The 17,452-nt window shown below is 50.0% G+C and overlaps 1 protein-coding gene across 1 annotated transcript in view; it reads left to right on the top strand.

Annotated features, from left to right (window-relative positions):
- Window positions 1-362: 362 nt before the first annotated feature.
- Window positions 363-17,452, top strand: part of TNFRSF11A (TNF receptor superfamily member 11a) — a 55,813-nt gene continuing 38,723 nt past the window's right edge. The window contains exon 1 of the mRNA XM_060118378.1: window positions 363-437. Within this exon, the coding sequence (XP_059974361.1) occupies window positions 363-437 (75 nt within the window). The remainder of the gene's footprint in view (window positions 438-17,452) is intronic.

Below are 17,452 nucleotides of genomic sequence, written 5' to 3' on the forward strand. Positions count from 1 at the left end.
ACAGGGGCGCACAGTGCGGCAGAGGACGCGGGCGGCGGGCGCGGAGAGCACCCCAGGTCGCCCCCGCGACCCCCACCTCCAGGCACCCTCCCCGTCCCCCCTCTCGTTCCCCCCCCGCCACCAAGGCGCGGAAAGCGGACACCGCCCGCCTCGTTCGGGCACCACCTGGCGGGCGGGCGGGCGGGAACAGGTGCCCGACGCGGGGCGGGGCCGGGCGGCGGCGGGGCGGGGCGGGGCGGGGCGGGACGGGGCGGGGCGGGGCCCGGAGACGGCGGAGAGGACCGAACCCGAGGCCCTGGGTTGCCGCGCCGCCTGGGCAGCAGAGGCCGCAGAACGGGCCGCCCAGCCCGCCCCTCCGCGCCATGGCCCCTCGCGCCCGGCGGCGCCGCCCGCTGCCCGCGCTGCTTGCGCTCTGCGCGCTGCTCGGCCGGCTGCAGGTAAGGGGGGCTGCCCCGGCTCCCGCTCCCCGCGCGCCGGGTCCCGCGCCCGACGCCTTCGCGGGAGCTGGGGAAGGACGCGGCGCGGCGGCTACCAGACGTCCCGAGACCTGGACGGAGCCGCAGGAGCTGAGGATTTGGGGGCGCAGAGGGCGGAGAGCTGGGGGGCTGCGGGTTGGACGGTGGAAGGAGGGAATGGGCGAGTGGAGGGGAACTGGGGTGCAGAACGGGGAGTTGCGGGACCCCAGCACCCGGACACGGGCGCTTCCAAAAGTCCCATTTAGTGGCAGGCTTTGGTGGTGCCGTTTATTCTCTAAACATTTCTGGAGCGTCTGCGAGGTGCTCCTGCAGTGTAGCTGCTGCGGAGGCAGCGGCGTGGACACAGACCCTTCCCCCGCGAGCAGAAGAAGCAGCGAGGGAAAAATTCGGAGCCGCGGACAGTGCCCACGTTAAGTAACCATCCCACATACGATTTCTCCTTTCGGGCCATTTTGAACCCGCCGGAGCCCTCGGTCCTTCCCTCTAACTGGGCTTCACACGCTCTCCCCACCTCAGCTTCGCTGGTAGTCTGAAGACTAGAGCGATGCTCGCCTCCCGGGCGTGTGGTGAAACAGGATTTGGTAGTTTCTTCAGAAAGGCTGACATCAGATTTCTTTCTTATGCTCCCCTCTTTTTTATGTCCCCCTTCTCCCCTCAGACTCCTCCCTACGGTTTAAGGTCCACCGGCTCAGGTTCTGGCCCAGAATGACATAGAGTCACTTGTTCTCAGAACCCCTCTGATGATGTTAGGACAAAATAGTGTTCACAGTCGGAGAAACCAAGGTACCTGGGGTGCTTCAAGCCAGTAGGGGAGCCAGAAACAGCCCTGTCCTCCATGCGCTCAGCCGGGATGGGACTGGGACGGGCCGACGGGCACAGCGGGCAGTGGTTACTCTCACTGGGGCCAGGCCCTGCTGGGGCTCCCAACCCAGGAGGCACCCGGGGCTCCCCTGGCGGCCCACGGGGCTGATAAAAGGCGTGAAGAGGTCTGGGGGTGCCAGAACAAGAGCATCTTCCTACGTCGTGTTGTTCTCCGCACCCCAAGTCCTCTCAGAAGAGATTTCTTTACAAGATCACTTGGTACAGTTGCCAAATAAATAAAACCAGTTACTGGTTTTCTGCCCTCCCCGGAGGAAAGCTGTAGTGTAGGAAGCCCAGCACCACAAATACTATTGAAAGCCTTGTATACTTGGAAGTCCCTCAGAGGAAAGGGTAAATGTTGGTGGTTTTCTGGGTTTCAGCAGTTTCAGATTTCCCTTCTCTGTAAAGATTGGTTTAGGCTGTTGTAAACAGCTTTCGGGGGAACAGCTCGAAACCCCAAGAAGACAAGGGGAACGGCACTTGGAGAACTGTGTTTGGAGTGAGGAGAGAGGGGGGAAGCCAGCCTGTGATTAGAGCCTTGACAGAAATAACAGGAACGTGCTATAAGGCTGGAGCAGACAGTTCTCAGGAAGATTCAGTCTATTTCATTTCTACTTGTATGAGTCTCTAGGAATGGTTGAGGGCAAAGAAGGCGGAAAAGCCTGCTGGAATTTTTCATTTTAAACACTTCAGGTGTTGCATAATTAAGTGTTCAACAGGTTGGACAGGGTGCTGCCTTATTTGAACCACAGGACTAGGGCTCCAGTGAACAGCTAGCCACCTGAGAAAAACCTGCTCACTACACAGTTTAAAAAAAAAGCATCTCGGGGCTTCCCTGGTGGCGCAGTGGTTGAGAGTCCGCCTGCCGATGCAGGGGACACGGGTTCGTGCCCCGGTCCGGGAAGATCCCACATGCTGCGGAGACGCTGGGCCCGTGAGCCATGGCCACTGAGCCTGCACGTCCGGAGCCTGTGCCCCGCAATGGGAGAGGCCACAACAGTGAGAGGCCCACGTACCGCGCAAAAAAAAAAAAAAAAAAAAAAAAAAAAAGCATCTCACAGTGTTATTGCAAAAACTACATATGTACATATATGTGTAAAATGCAGTACGTTCTAACATGAACTCATTTGCTATCAAAACATTTATTTCTCAGAGCTATCTTTCAGCAAGGGCTATCTTTCCCCCCTTTCCCTTTTGGCTACTTATATTATGTGCATTTTTAAATCATACCTAAACAGGAAACGATCAAATGATATTGCGATGGCTCTAATCAAATGATATAAGTTTGTGCCCAGTCTCCGCAGTGGAAATCCATTAATTCTGAAAGGTGGAGCTAGATGTAATGTTGTAGTATTATCCTCCAAAGATACTGTGGTTACAAGCACTCTGTTCAATTACTGCTTCTTTGGCCAACATGATCTATTAGTTCAAAGAAAGGAATTACACTGGCGATTAGTTATCACACAAAGGGCAAGGCTTAAAGAACTGCTGAGTGTGGAGGATGGAGGAGGTATTGGTTTTGGCAAAAACAGCTTCTGGAAAGTGCTTTATCTGCAAGTATTGTATTTAGTTTCATTTACATTATAATAAATCGATTTAAACTTACCTGGGGGGCTGTAAGTTTTGCCTTTTAAAACATCTCTGTGCTTATATCTCTCTGCGCCTGTGTGAGGGAATCTGACTTCAGACGTAAGAGTATTTGCCTACAGAAAAAAACATTTAAAATTTTTATGTTGATAGTTCTGCTGTTTATTCCAAGAAACTCTAGGAGCAGGCTGTTTTCATTGAGGTCATTGATCACACAGCCATGTTTATCCCTAGTTATCCAAGACCTAAGGGCAGATTCACTCATATACCCAGGCCAGCAAACATATTTGGGATGTAAAACCTTGTGCTGGTGAGAAACAAGGCGAAGACATAGCTGGGTCTTCACAGGCCACAGTCCAGTCGAGAGGACGAGACAGGTGAAGCTGTGATAATAACCCAGCCTATGTTACGAGAAGCGCAGAGGGTGGTGGAGGGAAGGAGGGAGTATAGTTGGAGGGATCAGGGAGGACTTTTGGAGGAGGGGGCTTCTGAAGCGGTCTTTGGAGGATGGGTAGGAAATCAAGGGTCAGAGAGGGAATGTTCCCGAGAGGCTGTTGTGGGGAAGAAAGCTTTCTATCTGAGAGGGTGGCGTCAGTGGTTTAGGCCTGAAGGAATCTTGCCAAAAAGAGAAAACCCACATATTTTTATGACTTTATAGATAGCACAAAGCTATCTGTAAAGCTAGCTTAATTCAAGAAACCCCACGACAGACAGGACATTAAACATTTATAGTTTTTGAGATAACACTTGGCCCTTGTTGAGGTGGTAAAATGTAGACTAATCAGAAACAGATAAGCCACAGAGCCCTGGAAGGCCTGTGGGGAGACCCTGCCGAGGAAATCCCCTGGGTGGGACTGGGACTGTAGGGTAGGTAGGTGCCCGCCCCGGCCCCGGCTGTCTTCCTGCCCTGCCAGCCCATCCTAGTGGGAAGACTTGGCCATAAGTCACTACTTTGTTTGGAGAATCACAGACTTGGGGATCAGTGTCCTTTTCGTTCACGTTGTTGATAAATATTTCAAATGCCTTCCCTGTTATTTCCTTCCCACCACTTCCCCCCAAAATGGCACATCTGTATTATGAACATATTCTCCGTGTTGATAAGGAAATATGAGCTTGCTTTTTCAGTTATCTACCAGAAATTCATATGCCAGGAAAACTGAAACAATAAAGGTATGTCTTTGAAGGTCAATAAATCAGTGTTTTATGAGGCCATGAAAAGGGGAGTTCCAAACCAGGGCCTCCTTTGCAGAGTGTTGTTTGAAGAAGGTGCCACGTGAACTTTCTCTGCCAGATCAGTATTAAAATTCCCCCCATGCTATTTTCCTATCTTTGAAGCGCATGGAAAAAGACAGTGGTGTTTTTTTCCACATGGTGTGTCCAGAGGATGCTGTCTGGGCGGGACTCGCTGTGGACGTGGATCTGCATCCCGCCCTGACAGCTGCCCTCTCTACAAGTGATGCCCCAGGGCATCTACCCTCGGGCCAGGTGGCCGCCAGGACAGCTGTGGCCTGGCAGCTGTCTGCCTGCAGCGGCCGCCCCCCAGCCCCCAAGGGAAGCATACCTGACCCCACCTCCCGGCCCCCAGAGCCGGCGTGGGTGGGATTCGCGCGCCAGGTGATTCTCCCTGCAAGTGCCTGTAAATTCTCCACCTGGTTTGTAGGAAGTTGGGCACCTAATCTTCGTGTTTCCCTCTGGCTGCCACGTGGGAGCTTCCTGTAGGACCCACTGCTAGGAACACAGATTAAGCTCAACTCCTCCTTTCTACCCCCCAAACCCAAGCCCCGAGCCTGAAGAAACCACGAGTGAGACAGTGGACTTCAGCACAACAGAAGAGCGGGTGGGTCTGAAGTTCTCAGTGCGCTTTTGAGGTTTAACACTGAGTGGGCGGCGGGCGTGGTCACGCGGAGCCCAGCGGGTTCCTCTGCCCTGGTTCCGAGAGGCGCCGTCAGGCTGCGTCCTGCCCGCGAGCCCGGCGGGCGCGCTCCCCGGCGCCCTGCCCTCCCTCCCGCCGGGCTCCCCGGCGCCCTGCCCTCCCTCCCGTGGGCAGCAGCTGCTGGCCCCGCTCATCGCCCGGCAGCCCCGGCAGCAGTCTCAGCGCGTCTGCGTGCACGTGCGCTAACCTGCTCTCTTTGTCCTGTGCGCCACCGGCGCCCTCCAGCCTGGGATTTCTTTGGGCTGCCACGTCCAGGGCACGGCGCTCAACAGTGAGAAAGAGGACTGCGTTTGTGTTAGATGTGCTCGTTTAGCTCAACAAAGCGAGCGCCTCCTCCAGGTGGGCCGCCCTGCAGCAGGCTAGGGAGACGGAGAGCAGGGGCATAGCCCTCGTCTCCGGGAAGCCCCGGCCTAGATGCGTGCAGACAGAATGCAGTGGGACACTTGTGCCATCAAGAGTGCTTTCAGAGTGTGGTGGGCGCCCGGGACAAGAGCGCTTTAACCGGCCTGGAAGTGTCGGCGGAAAATACCCCCTTTTCCTTACCGTGCGGTTGTGTGTGTCCAAAGCACAGAAAGAGGGGCAAGGGGGCAGCATGTGGTCTAGGGGATCAAGAATGGTTTGTGCTCTGCCTGGTGGTGGGAACGGTGGGGAGGCCAGACCGAGTGCAGCGTTTTCAGGCGACTCTGAAGAGGACAGTGTTCCTGGGCTCCAAGGGCAGGCGGGGAGCGGAGGCGGAGCCAGCACTCAAGGGCCTTATGTGCAAGGAAAACAGTTTAGATTTTATCTCCGTGTATTGTGAGCTGGGGAGGGACGTGATCAGATGCGGAGGTCATGGGGAAGGGTGCCATGGCGCTGCGGGGAGGAGGGGGCCCAGGGCGTGGTGAGGAGGCCACAGCCCCTGCTTTGGGGAAGAGCTGGTAGAGGCTTGAATCGGGTCAGGAGGGTGGCAAGAGAAAGGAGCGATTTCAGAGCCAGCAGGCTGTGCTGGGCGCCGAAGATACGGGGCAAAGGATGTGGTTGGACCTATTATTAAAAAAAAAAAAAATGTGGTAGATGTCAGAACAGCTGACCGTTTGATTGTATTTTTTCACAGCTTATTAAGAAAACTTCTTAGTCCAAATCAGAATCAAAGCAGGTTCAGGTTCAAGTAAAGAAAGATTGTTTTTTCCCCAAACAATAAAGAAGGTGGCAGTTTAGGATATGGAATCGCATCTGCTTTGGATTATCTTACTGGGAGGCAAAGGTCCTTAGACCCCACTGGGGTAAAAAAAACAAGCTAAGAGCCCCAAGGCATTGGCTCTGCAGGAAATGTGTGTGCTCTGGAATTCAGAGCCATTTCCTGACCTAAAGGTGTCTTTGAATCAGAGGTTCAGGATGTAGGCAGAGTTTTAAAACTCAGGACTAAAGAGATAAGCACTCAGTGACCCCCAAAGAGTCCAGCATCAGAGCTGGTGTGGCCTACGCCGTGGTCTTCCCACGCTGGCCTCAGATAGGTCACCTAACCCCCAGCAGAAGCAGTGTTTACCTTGGACCCACAGCTCAGCAAAAACTTTTTGCTTTTGCATGAGACACCTTTTCCTGGTGGCTATTAGTGCTTCAGCTGAGTGTTTCCCTTCCTCTCTGCCCACCCCCGCTTCTGCTCCCCACTGCAAAAAGTCCTAGGCTAGCAGGTGACACAGAGGCCCGTCTGGCACAAGCAAAGTCGGAGAGCTGCCAGGTTTCCAAGTGGTAGGAAGAACCGACTGCAAAAACTACCCTTTCGGTTCATCGGAGTAATAATAACTCATTACATTTCCTGTGCAGTGTTGAGAGTACAAGAGCCACTTCCTCCAGCTACCAGAAATTTGAAGACTTTCCATTAAAAATGAGGAAGAAAAACTCTTAACTTTTTGTGAATGTGATGGTTAAAACTGGCAAGCAGGGAGAGTGGATGTGTGCTATCGCACAAATCCTGGGTTCTCCTTACCCACCCCCAGAGTGGGAAATGAGCCACTTTTCTAAGGTTCTGAGTTTTAAAAAATATTTGTTCCTTCTTGGAACATACGTAGCAACTAACTTAGAAGTGTATCCTTAAGTAGCACAAAGAGCCGCCAAATTCATATCCAGTTGAAAAAAAATCTGTCGAGGGTTCTCAATTTTGTACCCAAGGTAGAAAAACAGGATCATGTCTGAAACGTTCATGGTAATTGAGAATCTGTTCCATTTTTCAAGCCTAGTAGAGATTATTCACACCCACCCTTGCTATTCCAGTGCATTATTTAACAATTCCCAGGGGCAGGAACTTCCCTATAGCAGAATCTAATACTGTGTCACAATTTGACTCCGTTTCCTCAAATTTGTTCTTTCATGGGGGTAAAGATCAGTTGGCCAACGTCTTCTTTATTTTTGTGTTTCTCTCGAAGATTGTCAGCCCACGACTTCCCCTTGCTCGGGTTATTCATGCTACTTCCTTCAACCTCTCTGTCAGCCTTTTTTCCTTTCAATTCTCTGGACCCTGGTTTTGCACTTCCATAAGACACTCTGGAAAACGTCAGACTTACCCCCCAGCCTGTGCCCTGGAGAGTTCCCCACCTAGTAGGGAAAATAAAACAGCCCCGTCTTCAGTCCTTGCAGTGAAGTAGGTCTAAAGCTGCCAAGAGCAAGACGCCGCAGGAGCGCAGAGGGCACAGGGTTGCCGTGGAGAGCTGGGCAGCTGGCACTTGTCTGGGCCTGGAGGGACAGACATGAGTCTGAGGGCGGAGTGAGCCGGGGAAGGGTCAGAGGTGGGACAAGCAGCGCCGAACGGGAGAAACTCAAGTCCTGTCCGGTTGTCCGGGGCCCAGAGCTGGCCAGAGCCCAGGAAAGGCCAAGGCCAGCTGGGGACGGGAGGGGTGCTGGTTAGTCACGAACAAACCTCAGGAGGGTGCTGGGACTCTGCCCTGTGGAGGGGGGGCCGTGGACCCAGCGTCCGCAGCTGGGAACGTGTTAGAAATGCATGTTCTCGGGCCCCACCCCAGGCCCACTATATCAGACACCGTTTAACCACCTCTGCAGGGGATTCTGACGCACACTCGAGTTTGAGAACCGTTGCTGTAGGCGTGGGATTGCATAAAAAGATTTTGAGCTCAGCTGTAAGTTAATATATATGGTTAATGTACTAGAAGCACCTGCCTCTTGCTGAATCTGTCCTGTGTGCCAGGCATGTGCTAGGTGCTTTACATAGATTTTCTCTAATCCTCCCTCCACTTTGGCAGGAAGATGAGAAAAGTGAGGCACAGAGAGGTGCAGTTTGCACAGCTCATAAGTGGCAGAGCTGGAACCCCTCCCAGGTGTCCGCCCCAGTGGCATGGCATTAACCCCTCAGGGAAACTGTTTATGCAGTCGCCTATACGACAGGTAAGCAGCAGAGAAAGAAACATCCAGGACATGGTGGGGGGGTTGGGCAGGAGCAAGCTCTTTTAGCGTTTTGGGAAACAGCATAACCAGTTGGCATTCGTGGGGCTCGGCTCAAGGAGGTACATTCATTGAGGGCTTTCTGTTGTTAACTGTCATTGAGCAGAAGGAAGAACACTATGACTTTAAGGCTGAGTTTAAACAGGCACCCTGAGCATTCTCAGCATAGGGTCCATGTACCAGTTGGTCCCTGACTCAGGAGGAAAAGACATGTGACATTTTGAATCATCTCTGCCACTTCCTGAAGCAAAGGCATCTCTGACTCCTCTATGCCACACACACGCCCACCAGAAATAAACTGTGCTGTACCACTGACTATAGCCCTGCTCCTGCGATTGTCAAGACAGTTCATGGGCCATGTTTATCGCACTTCTGCCACCTGCCAGGCTCTGTCCTGGACAGGGTGGGGTGGGGGGAAAGTGCCCCTTCTGATGGGCTTAGGTTTTCTGTGTCCCAGTTGGGATCCCTGTGACCAGGCCGTTGAGGTCCTACTTAGGTGTAAAATTACAAATAACCAAAGCACTAGAATGCACAACCAGTCTTTTTTTTTTTTTTTTTAAAGAGATTGCAAGTTCTAGAAGGAGGGCATTTTGGGGGGGCGCTGCATTGGGTCTTCGTTGCCACGTGGGCTTTCTTTAGTTGCGGCGAGCGGGGGCTACTCTTCGTTGTGGTGCACGGTCTTCTCATTGCGGTGGCTTCTCTTGTTGCAGAGCACGGGCTCTAGGCGCACAGGCTTCAGTAGTTGTGGCTCACAGGCTCTAGAGCGCAGTCTCAGTAGTTGTGGCGTGTGGGCTTAGTTGCTCCGCGGCATGTGGGATTTTCCCGGACCAGGGCTCGAACTTGTGTCCCCTGCATTGGCAGGCGGATTCTTAACCACCGCGCCACCAGGGAAGCCCACAACCAGTCATCTTAACTGCATGGAGTAGTCCTCACGGGCAAGGGAATGCAGGTGTGACCGGCAGGTGGCCTGGTGAAAGGGGCTTCATCCAGTGTGAGAGGCATTCTGTTCCCAGCATAAGGGACAGCATAAGAGGCTGGAGCAGCTGTGTTGTGTGTTAATTAGGCGGACCTGTGTTCTATCCCTATTAGAAAAGACAATTTGAGCCCAGGAAGAGATTTCTGATCTTGATTTTGCAACCCCTTTCCCCCAGGGTGTCTCTAATTTTGTCCCCAGTTGGTGCAACCTTTCCAAGTCCACGCTTGGGAGTGTGAATTTGATTCAGAGCTAGTAGGAAACCATCATAGTTTTCTGTAAAGGGAAGTTATAAGATCACAACAGTCCTTCAGGAAAAATTATTCATTAATTTACCTAGAATTCGAGCATTTGCTCTGTGTCTGGCACTGTGCCAGTCGGCTTATCACTAACTGTCTGAATGGGCTGCCTTGTCTCTTTGTGAGGAAGCAGAAATATGAGGAAGGGAAAGCCTCAAGCATGGTGCCTGGCACGCAGTAGGTGTTGCATGAGGCCTCCTCGAGATAAATGGTGTCTGTCTCCAGCGGTGGGCGAGGTTGTTCTCAATGTTCATTACGTAAATGGAGACAACTGTACGGCGTTTGGGAATCTGAGAAAGTTCTGGCTCTGGGTCTTTAATGTAACCTCTGACCTTGCTACTCAAAGACCGGCAGCGTCAGCATCACCTGGGAGCTTGTTAGAAAAGCTGCATTTTAAAAAGGTTTCCCGTTGATTCTTTTTCACGGTAAGGATTGAGAGGCACTGCTCTGTGAACACGCAGTGGAGGAGAGTCAGATTCCCATACCTGGCACAGTGCAGCGCTTAAAGGTACCGAATAATTTTGAGCGGTTGAGTTCGTTTTCTATATTTTTAAAATTCTTTATTGGAGTATAATTGCTTTACAATGTTGGGTTAGTTTCTGCTTTATAACAAAGTGCATCAGCTATATGTGTACATATATCCCCATATCCCCTCCCTCTTGCGTCTCCCTCCCACCCTCCCTATCCCACCCCTCTAGGTGGTCACAAAGCACCGAGCTGATCTCCCTGTGCTATGCGGCTGCTTCCCACTAGCTCTCTGTTTTACATTTGATAGTGTATATATGTCCATGCCACTCTCTCACTTCATCCCAGCTTACCCTTCCCCCTCCCCATGTCCTCAAGTTCATTCTGTATGTCTGCGTCTTTATTCCTGTCCTGCCCCTAGGTTCTTCAGAACCATTTTTTTTAGATTCCATATATAGGTGTTAGCATACGGTATTTGTTTTTTCTCTTTCTAACTTACTTCACTCTGTATGACAGACTCTAGGTCCATCCACCTCACTACACATAACTCAATTTCATTTCTTTTTATGGCTGAGTAATATTCCATTGTATATATGTGCTACATCTTCTTCATCCATTCATCTGTCGATGGACACTTAGGTGGCTTCCACGTCCTGGCTATTGTACATAGAGCTGCAGTGAACATTGTAGTACATGACTCTTTTTGAATTATGGTTTGTTTTTAAAAAATATGTAGGTCAGTTGTGGCTGAGACCAGAGAAGATGAAGCTCAACTGTGTTAAAAAAAAAAAAAAAAAAAAAAAAGGAAGAAGAGGGACGAGTTCAAACAAGTCCAGGGATAGCACTAGGTGTGGGGTGTAAAGCCTTGAAAAGCAAGATAGATGAAGGGTGCCGAGCGTGGCAGTGATTATTCCGGAGGCCAGGGCAGTGGTGTCTGGTGCCCCAGCCACCTCGACAGGGAGGGTCCCCCCGCTGCCTCTCCCCCCAGGTCCAGCATCCTGTGGGCACCCGCTCAGTCGCCAGCACCGGCTTAGTCCTTCCGGGAACTTTGAATCTAGTTGAAGTCCTTGCATGTGGCCCTGTGAGGACATCGGAGCGTGTGAGATGTGGGATACATGAGATACATGGTGGGATACAGGAAGGGTGGAGGGTCTCGAGGGTCAGAGTCCCCCGGCAGGGCTCCCCAGGAGAGGTGGGACGCGCCGAGCCAGGAGTGGGGGCTGGCGTTTGGATTGGTGATAGAGGCGGGGAGAGCCGAGCAAAGCATGGGGACCGGGTTGGCACAGGAGCAGGCACGGTTAGTAGAGTGGCGTGTGGGTGGTCGGCAGGCACGGGGGACGCCAAACCAGGTTAGGGGGCTTGGGATGCCGGCGAGTTAACCGAGGATCCTGAGCGGGGGGGGGTGACCCTGAAAGTGGTGTAGGGCCGTCTGTTGAAAAATGCTGGGGACAGGCGACTGGAGGGGAGGGGGCGGTGTGCTGAGGGCCTAGTTGCGAGCTTTCAGTCTACCAGGAGGAGCAGGCACACGAAAAACAACCAAAACAACCGTAGAGCATCAAAGGGATTGGGACAGGAGACGGTCCTGGTGAATGTGAGACCATCTAGCACAAGGGGCTAACCAGTCCAGGTCTGAGGTTAAACCAAAGTGGCCAGTGTGGGCGAGGTCATGTGTCGGACTGGTTGACTCAGGCTCCAGGGTTGAGCGGGATGACGCGGGTTGGCTGGACGACATGGAGCGGGTGGAGGCCGGCGGCCGCGGTGTGGTTTAGGCCTAGGATCCAGGACAGGGCTGCCGAGGAGATGGTAGGAGGAGGGGCTGGGGTGAGATGGAGCACACGTGCGGGCCCGGGGAGCCTTGCCGAGGCGCTGGACTTCATCTGGGCCTTGAACGATCTCTGACCTTGCCACTCAACAACCAGCAGTATGAGCATCACCTGAGAGCTTGTTAGAAGTGCAGGGTGAGGCCCCACCCCACACCTACCCAATGAGAATCGCCTTTTAATGAGATTTCCAGGTGATTCTGTGCACTTTTAAGAGGCGGGTGGGGGGAAGTCTAGTCGCTGCCCCGGCCACTCTGGGGGCCAACCACCTTATTAGCTTGGTCCACCCCCAGTATGGAGGCAGAGGCTGCGAGGGTCCTTGGCGTCCAGCAGACCAGCACACGCTTGGAAGCACAGGGGCCATTAGCGCTTACTACAGGAGAGAAGAGAAAGCAGTTCCCATCTCAAATGAATTAAAGTTAAAAAAAAATTTCAAGAATGATAAAAAAAAAAAAAAAATCCTTTCGCACTGGGAGAATAAAGGGGCATTCACTGGAGCCTGTGGGGTGAGAGTGTGAGGACAAGGCAAACCCATCCTAATTACTGTGTTTGGGAAACTAACCTTTCTTGTACCTTCATTTCAGGTAGCTCAGGCTGCAGACTTTTCTCACCCTTTATCTCCCCGGAAGACAAAGAAACTTGCAATTAAAGTTTTGACATGCAAAATTATTTCTTCATTTTCCCTTAGGCCCTATGTTTTCTTGTCTAGGAGCAGAGATAATAAATACATTGGGAGGAAAGTAAGAAGGAGAGCTGAACAAAAATCAATAGACCTTTGATATGCTCCTGTCTAAATAAGTGCAGCACTTTTGTCCTTAAAGGAGCTTATCTGGAATCAAGGTGGTCAGAGAAAAAAAAATACTGATGGGGCCATAAAAAGCAACTTTCAAGACAGCTCATGAAGTCAACTGTAACGTTTGCTAAATCAAAATGGTGAATATACCAAGATTTCTAATAGGCCACAATTACTCTGCATTTTTAAGGGTTTTTTTTTTCTTTTTTTTAATCAAACCTGACCTGAGTCAGATTTTTTTTTCTCTGTATATCTATTTTTTTAAAATCTGGTGGCAAAACGGTGAAGACAGTAAATTTTATGTTATGAGTATTTTATAACAATTAAACATAAAAATTAAAAACTCATGGCAAATATTGTATTTCCTGCCTGGTGATAAAAATAGTATGAAGTGCTTATTATTTAAAACATTATGTCCACTACTAACCTAAGGTCAGTATCACACAGTCCCGGAGCTGCAGGTGCATATTAACTCACGATCTGGGTAAATTATGTCATCCGTTGTGTGAGTTTATACTCCACCCTCTCCTCGCTGCGCTAGTCACAAAGGCCTTCCTGCTGCTCCTGGTCAAGCCAGGCACACACCCTCCCGGGGCATTTGCAAATGCTTTTTTGTCCACCTGAACTACTCCTCTACCTGACACTTGCTATTTATTTGGCTTGTTCCCTCACTTCATGCAGGTCTCCACTCAAAAGCTCATCTCATCTCATTTGATGAGGCTCCCCCTCATAATCTCATCACCTTACTTATCCTGTTTTATTTTTTTCATCGCAATCATTCCAACCAGATTCCGTTACATGTTTGTTTACTGTCACTCTTCTCCCAAGAAGTACGATGTAAGCAAGGACTCTCTCTGTCTAGTATCTACTGTATCCAAAAAACTTAAAATTGTCTCTGGCACATAGGATGTGTTCAGCTAACCTTTGAGGAGTAAGTGAATGCATATTTAATTTGTTCCACTTTTAGGTTGTAAACTCACGGAGCACATCTTACTTAAACGCTAAACCTCCTTGTTTGTTTTCTAGAGAGCTATGCAGTGATGCCGTTTAGACTGGGAAAGTTTTTCTGAAACAGGAAGATCAAAGATTTCTTTCAAGTTGGTGAAAATGAACCCCAGGGTCCTACAGCCCTCTAATAACCATTCCAGTCCTATATAATAAGTCACTGCTGTTGACAGCTAAATTGAGTCCTGTGAACAGGTCCATGCAAAATGAAATTACCCCCATAAAAATGGGCAAAGGACTTGAGTGGACATTTCTCCAAAACTGGCCAACAGGCACATAAAAAAGATGCTCAGCATCGTTAGTCACTAGGGAAATGCAAATCAAAACCACACTGAGAGGGGCTTCCCTGGTGGCGCAGTGGTTGAGAGTCTGCCTGCCGATGCAAGGGACGCGGGTTCGTGCCCCGGTCCGGGAAGATCCCACATGCCACGGAGCGGCTGGGCCAGTGAGCCATGGCCACTGAGCCTGCGTGGCCGGAGCCTGTGCTCCGCAACGGGAGAGGCCACAACGGTGAGAGGCCTGCGTACCGCAAAAAAAAAAAAAAAAAAAAAACAAAAACCCACACTGAGAGACCACTTCACACCCATTAGGATCGCTATTAGCAAAAAAAAGGAAAATAATAAGTGTTGGTAAGGATATGGAGAAATTGGAACCCTCCCGCATTTCTGGTGGGAATGTATTAAAATAGTGCAGCAACTATGGAAAAAAGTTTGGTAGTTCCTCAAAAAGCTGAACATAGAATGACCATATTTGTGTGCCAGTGTTCACTGCAGCCCTACTCACAACAGAGAAAAGGTGGAAACAACCCACGTGTCCATCAACAGATGAATGGATAAACCAACTGTGATGTATTCATACAATGGAATATCATTCTGCCATAAAAAGGAAGTAAGTTCTGATATATGCTACAATATGGATGAACCTTAAAGACCATGCTAAGTGAAATAAGCCAGACACAAAGAGACAAATACTGGATGATTCCGCTTATATGGGGTACCTAGAATAGTCAGATTCACAGAGACAGAAAGCAGAATAGAGGTTACCAGGGGCTGGAGAAAATGGGGCATTATTGTTTAACTCCAGGGTTCCCAGGTGGAGGGGAAAATGGGGAGTTACTGTGTAATGGTTAAAAGAGTTTGGGGTGATGAAAATGTTCTGGAAAGAGACCATGGTGACGGTTATACAACATCATGAATGTAATTAATGCCACCGAACTGTACACTAAAAAAATTGTTTAAATGACAAATTTAGTTATATAGATAGATAGATAATTTTTACCCCAATAAAAACAGTTTTAATTAAAGTGCCCCCAAAGTTTTTCAAAAAATGGGTTTTCGAAGGACTGGCATAAAAAGACCTAAATTCAGTGTTTCACGATGGAGACAGCCCTTTCTCATCTCCCTGAGATAAGCCACTTTCTTTGCTCCTCCTGCAAGATCCAGACTCCCTACCTTGTTTGTTCATGCCAGCTCTTTACATGGCTATTCCTTCCATAAGACACCCGTCATTCCCTCCATCAGACACTGTTCATTGCCAAAAGGAGTTCACACCTTCTCATTGGCCCTTCTCATTCCACCACTGTTTGCAATACACTCCATGGCGCTGCTAAAAATGACCCCCCTTTCTTCTATAGCTGCCTCTTCCCAGGACCCCACTCCCCTGCCTCTGCATCTGCCCCAGGTCGCCCACTGCCCCTCCTCTCCCCCTCCACCTGCCCAAGCCCCATTCTTCACTCCTGCCCTTGCCCCTGCCCTCTGGGCTTTGTGCATCTCCCTCTGTGATTCCTTCCCGTGTATCCCAGGCAGGGCTCCCTCCCCTTCCCAGTCCGTGACCAGTGAGGGTTGCCTCCAGGGACTTGGTGGAACTTGATATGCAGTGCATCAGGTCTTGTGTTGTCCTGTGCGTCTCTATCTGTTAGTTTTCTCTCCTCTCTAGCTGCCTGTGTCCTCTGCTGCGACACACGTTGAGAGGGTAGGGGTGGACTCATCCCCTTGTCCTACAGAAGCCAATACCTTGCACAAGTATTGATATATGAGAGCTCAGTAAAGACAGCTTTGAAGGTGTGATGATAGCAGAGCTTTTTAAGAGACTGGTACTTTGTATCATTAAACCCTAGACCAGGCCGAAATTTGTCTTCTGGTCATAATCATGAAAAGTCGTCTTACAAGATAAGGCAAATGACTCAGGCAGAGGAATGACTGGCCTTCCTCTAGTGTCTGCACAGTGAGGAAATCAACTCACAACCCCTTCATGGGGAGTGGTCTGTACGTGGGGAGGGGTTTGATTCATATTAGTGGGTTTTCAACGAGACCAGCAGGAGTTGACCAGCTGTGATGAACGCCTTCGAGTTGGAGTTCTGAATACTCTTTATCACTGGAAACACATTCGTAAAATGCATTTTAGAATGCCCCAAATCCCTTAGTAGCAGGTCAATTATTATGATAGTATTCGTGATGGTCATTTTCTTCACATTCTTCTCAAACAGACACATCTTTTCATATTGTACTAATCAGAGAACAGTTGAGCCTCACTTTTTTATATGTAAATTATTTATTTTTGGCTGCGTTGGGTCTTCGTTGCTGCGCGCGGGCTTTCTCTAGTTGTGGTGAGCAGGGGCTACTCTTCGTTGCAGTGCGTGGGCTTCTCCTTGCGGTGGCTTCTCTTGTTGTGGAGCACGGGCTCTAGGTGTGCGGGCTTCAGTAGTTGTGGCACGAGGGCTCCGTAGTTGTGGCTCTTGGGATCTAGAGCACAGTCTCAGTAGTTGTGATGCACGGGCTTAGTTGCTCCACGGCCTGTGGGATCTTCGCGGACCAGGGCTCATACCCATGTCTCCTGCATTGGCAGGCGGATTCTTAAGCACTGCACCACCAGGGAAGTCCCGAGCCTCACTTTTAGCAGCAGAATTTTTTTTTCAAGAGCTGTGTGTAAAATATATTTCTGTAAAGTGAATTGTAGTATTTTGGACACTCAGGGAGTTTTCTATTTAAACCTTCTGATTCTCTGTATCCACTTCCATCATGACTTAGACCACATACCTGGCTTCCATAACGTGGGGTCTTCACACTCTTAACATGTTCCACAGTTCAGTGTTTTCCAGGGAGTGCACAGGATGATTTGCTGGGGTGCACAGGAGATCCCCAAAAGTTGCTCCTTTATTTTGTCTCTTTAATTGATAACATACTATCTTCATAGGTGCCTGTGTAATGTTCTGAAGTATGAAATGTGAAGCTTTGGTTTGTGCAAAAGAAAAACAAGCCTGATGTTTTCTCTGTAAACCTGTAAGCTTGAAATTCTTTCTGCTTGAAATTCTGAGTTTTTCTAAAATGAAAATGTCTAGAAGGGCCTTTGGTCATAGCTCGATTCTATCCCAGTTGACAGAAATCACTGACAGAATCTAGCAAACACTTTATCAGCAGAAGCTTTGAGTAAGCTCGCTCCCTCCCCAGCCCGACTTCCGTCCCCATCACCGACTGAAGCTTCAGACAGAAAGCCACTGCCATGACTCAGGCCACCTGCCACCATTTCAGTCTCATGAGAAAGCACTTCTTTATGTGAAGTCAAACATGCTTTAAAAGAAATAAACCTTTTGGATTAAAAACATGTTTCTCTGGGAATTCTCTGGCGGTGCAGTGGTTAGGACTCCACGCTTCCACTGCAGGGGCACGAGTTCTATTCCCAGTCAGGGAATTAAGATCCCGCAAGCCTTGAGGTGCAGCCAAAAAAAAAAACCCCAAAAATCATGTTTTTCCAATTGCCCAGCTGAAACACTCTGCCGCCAGCTTTTGTCATCAGAGCCATGTTAAAACTA

This window comes from Mesoplodon densirostris, chromosome 15 (genome assembly GCF_025265405.1).
Source record: "Mesoplodon densirostris isolate mMesDen1 chromosome 15, mMesDen1 primary haplotype, whole genome shotgun sequence".
Taxonomy (NCBI): domain Eukaryota; kingdom Metazoa; phylum Chordata; class Mammalia; order Artiodactyla; family Ziphiidae; genus Mesoplodon; species Mesoplodon densirostris.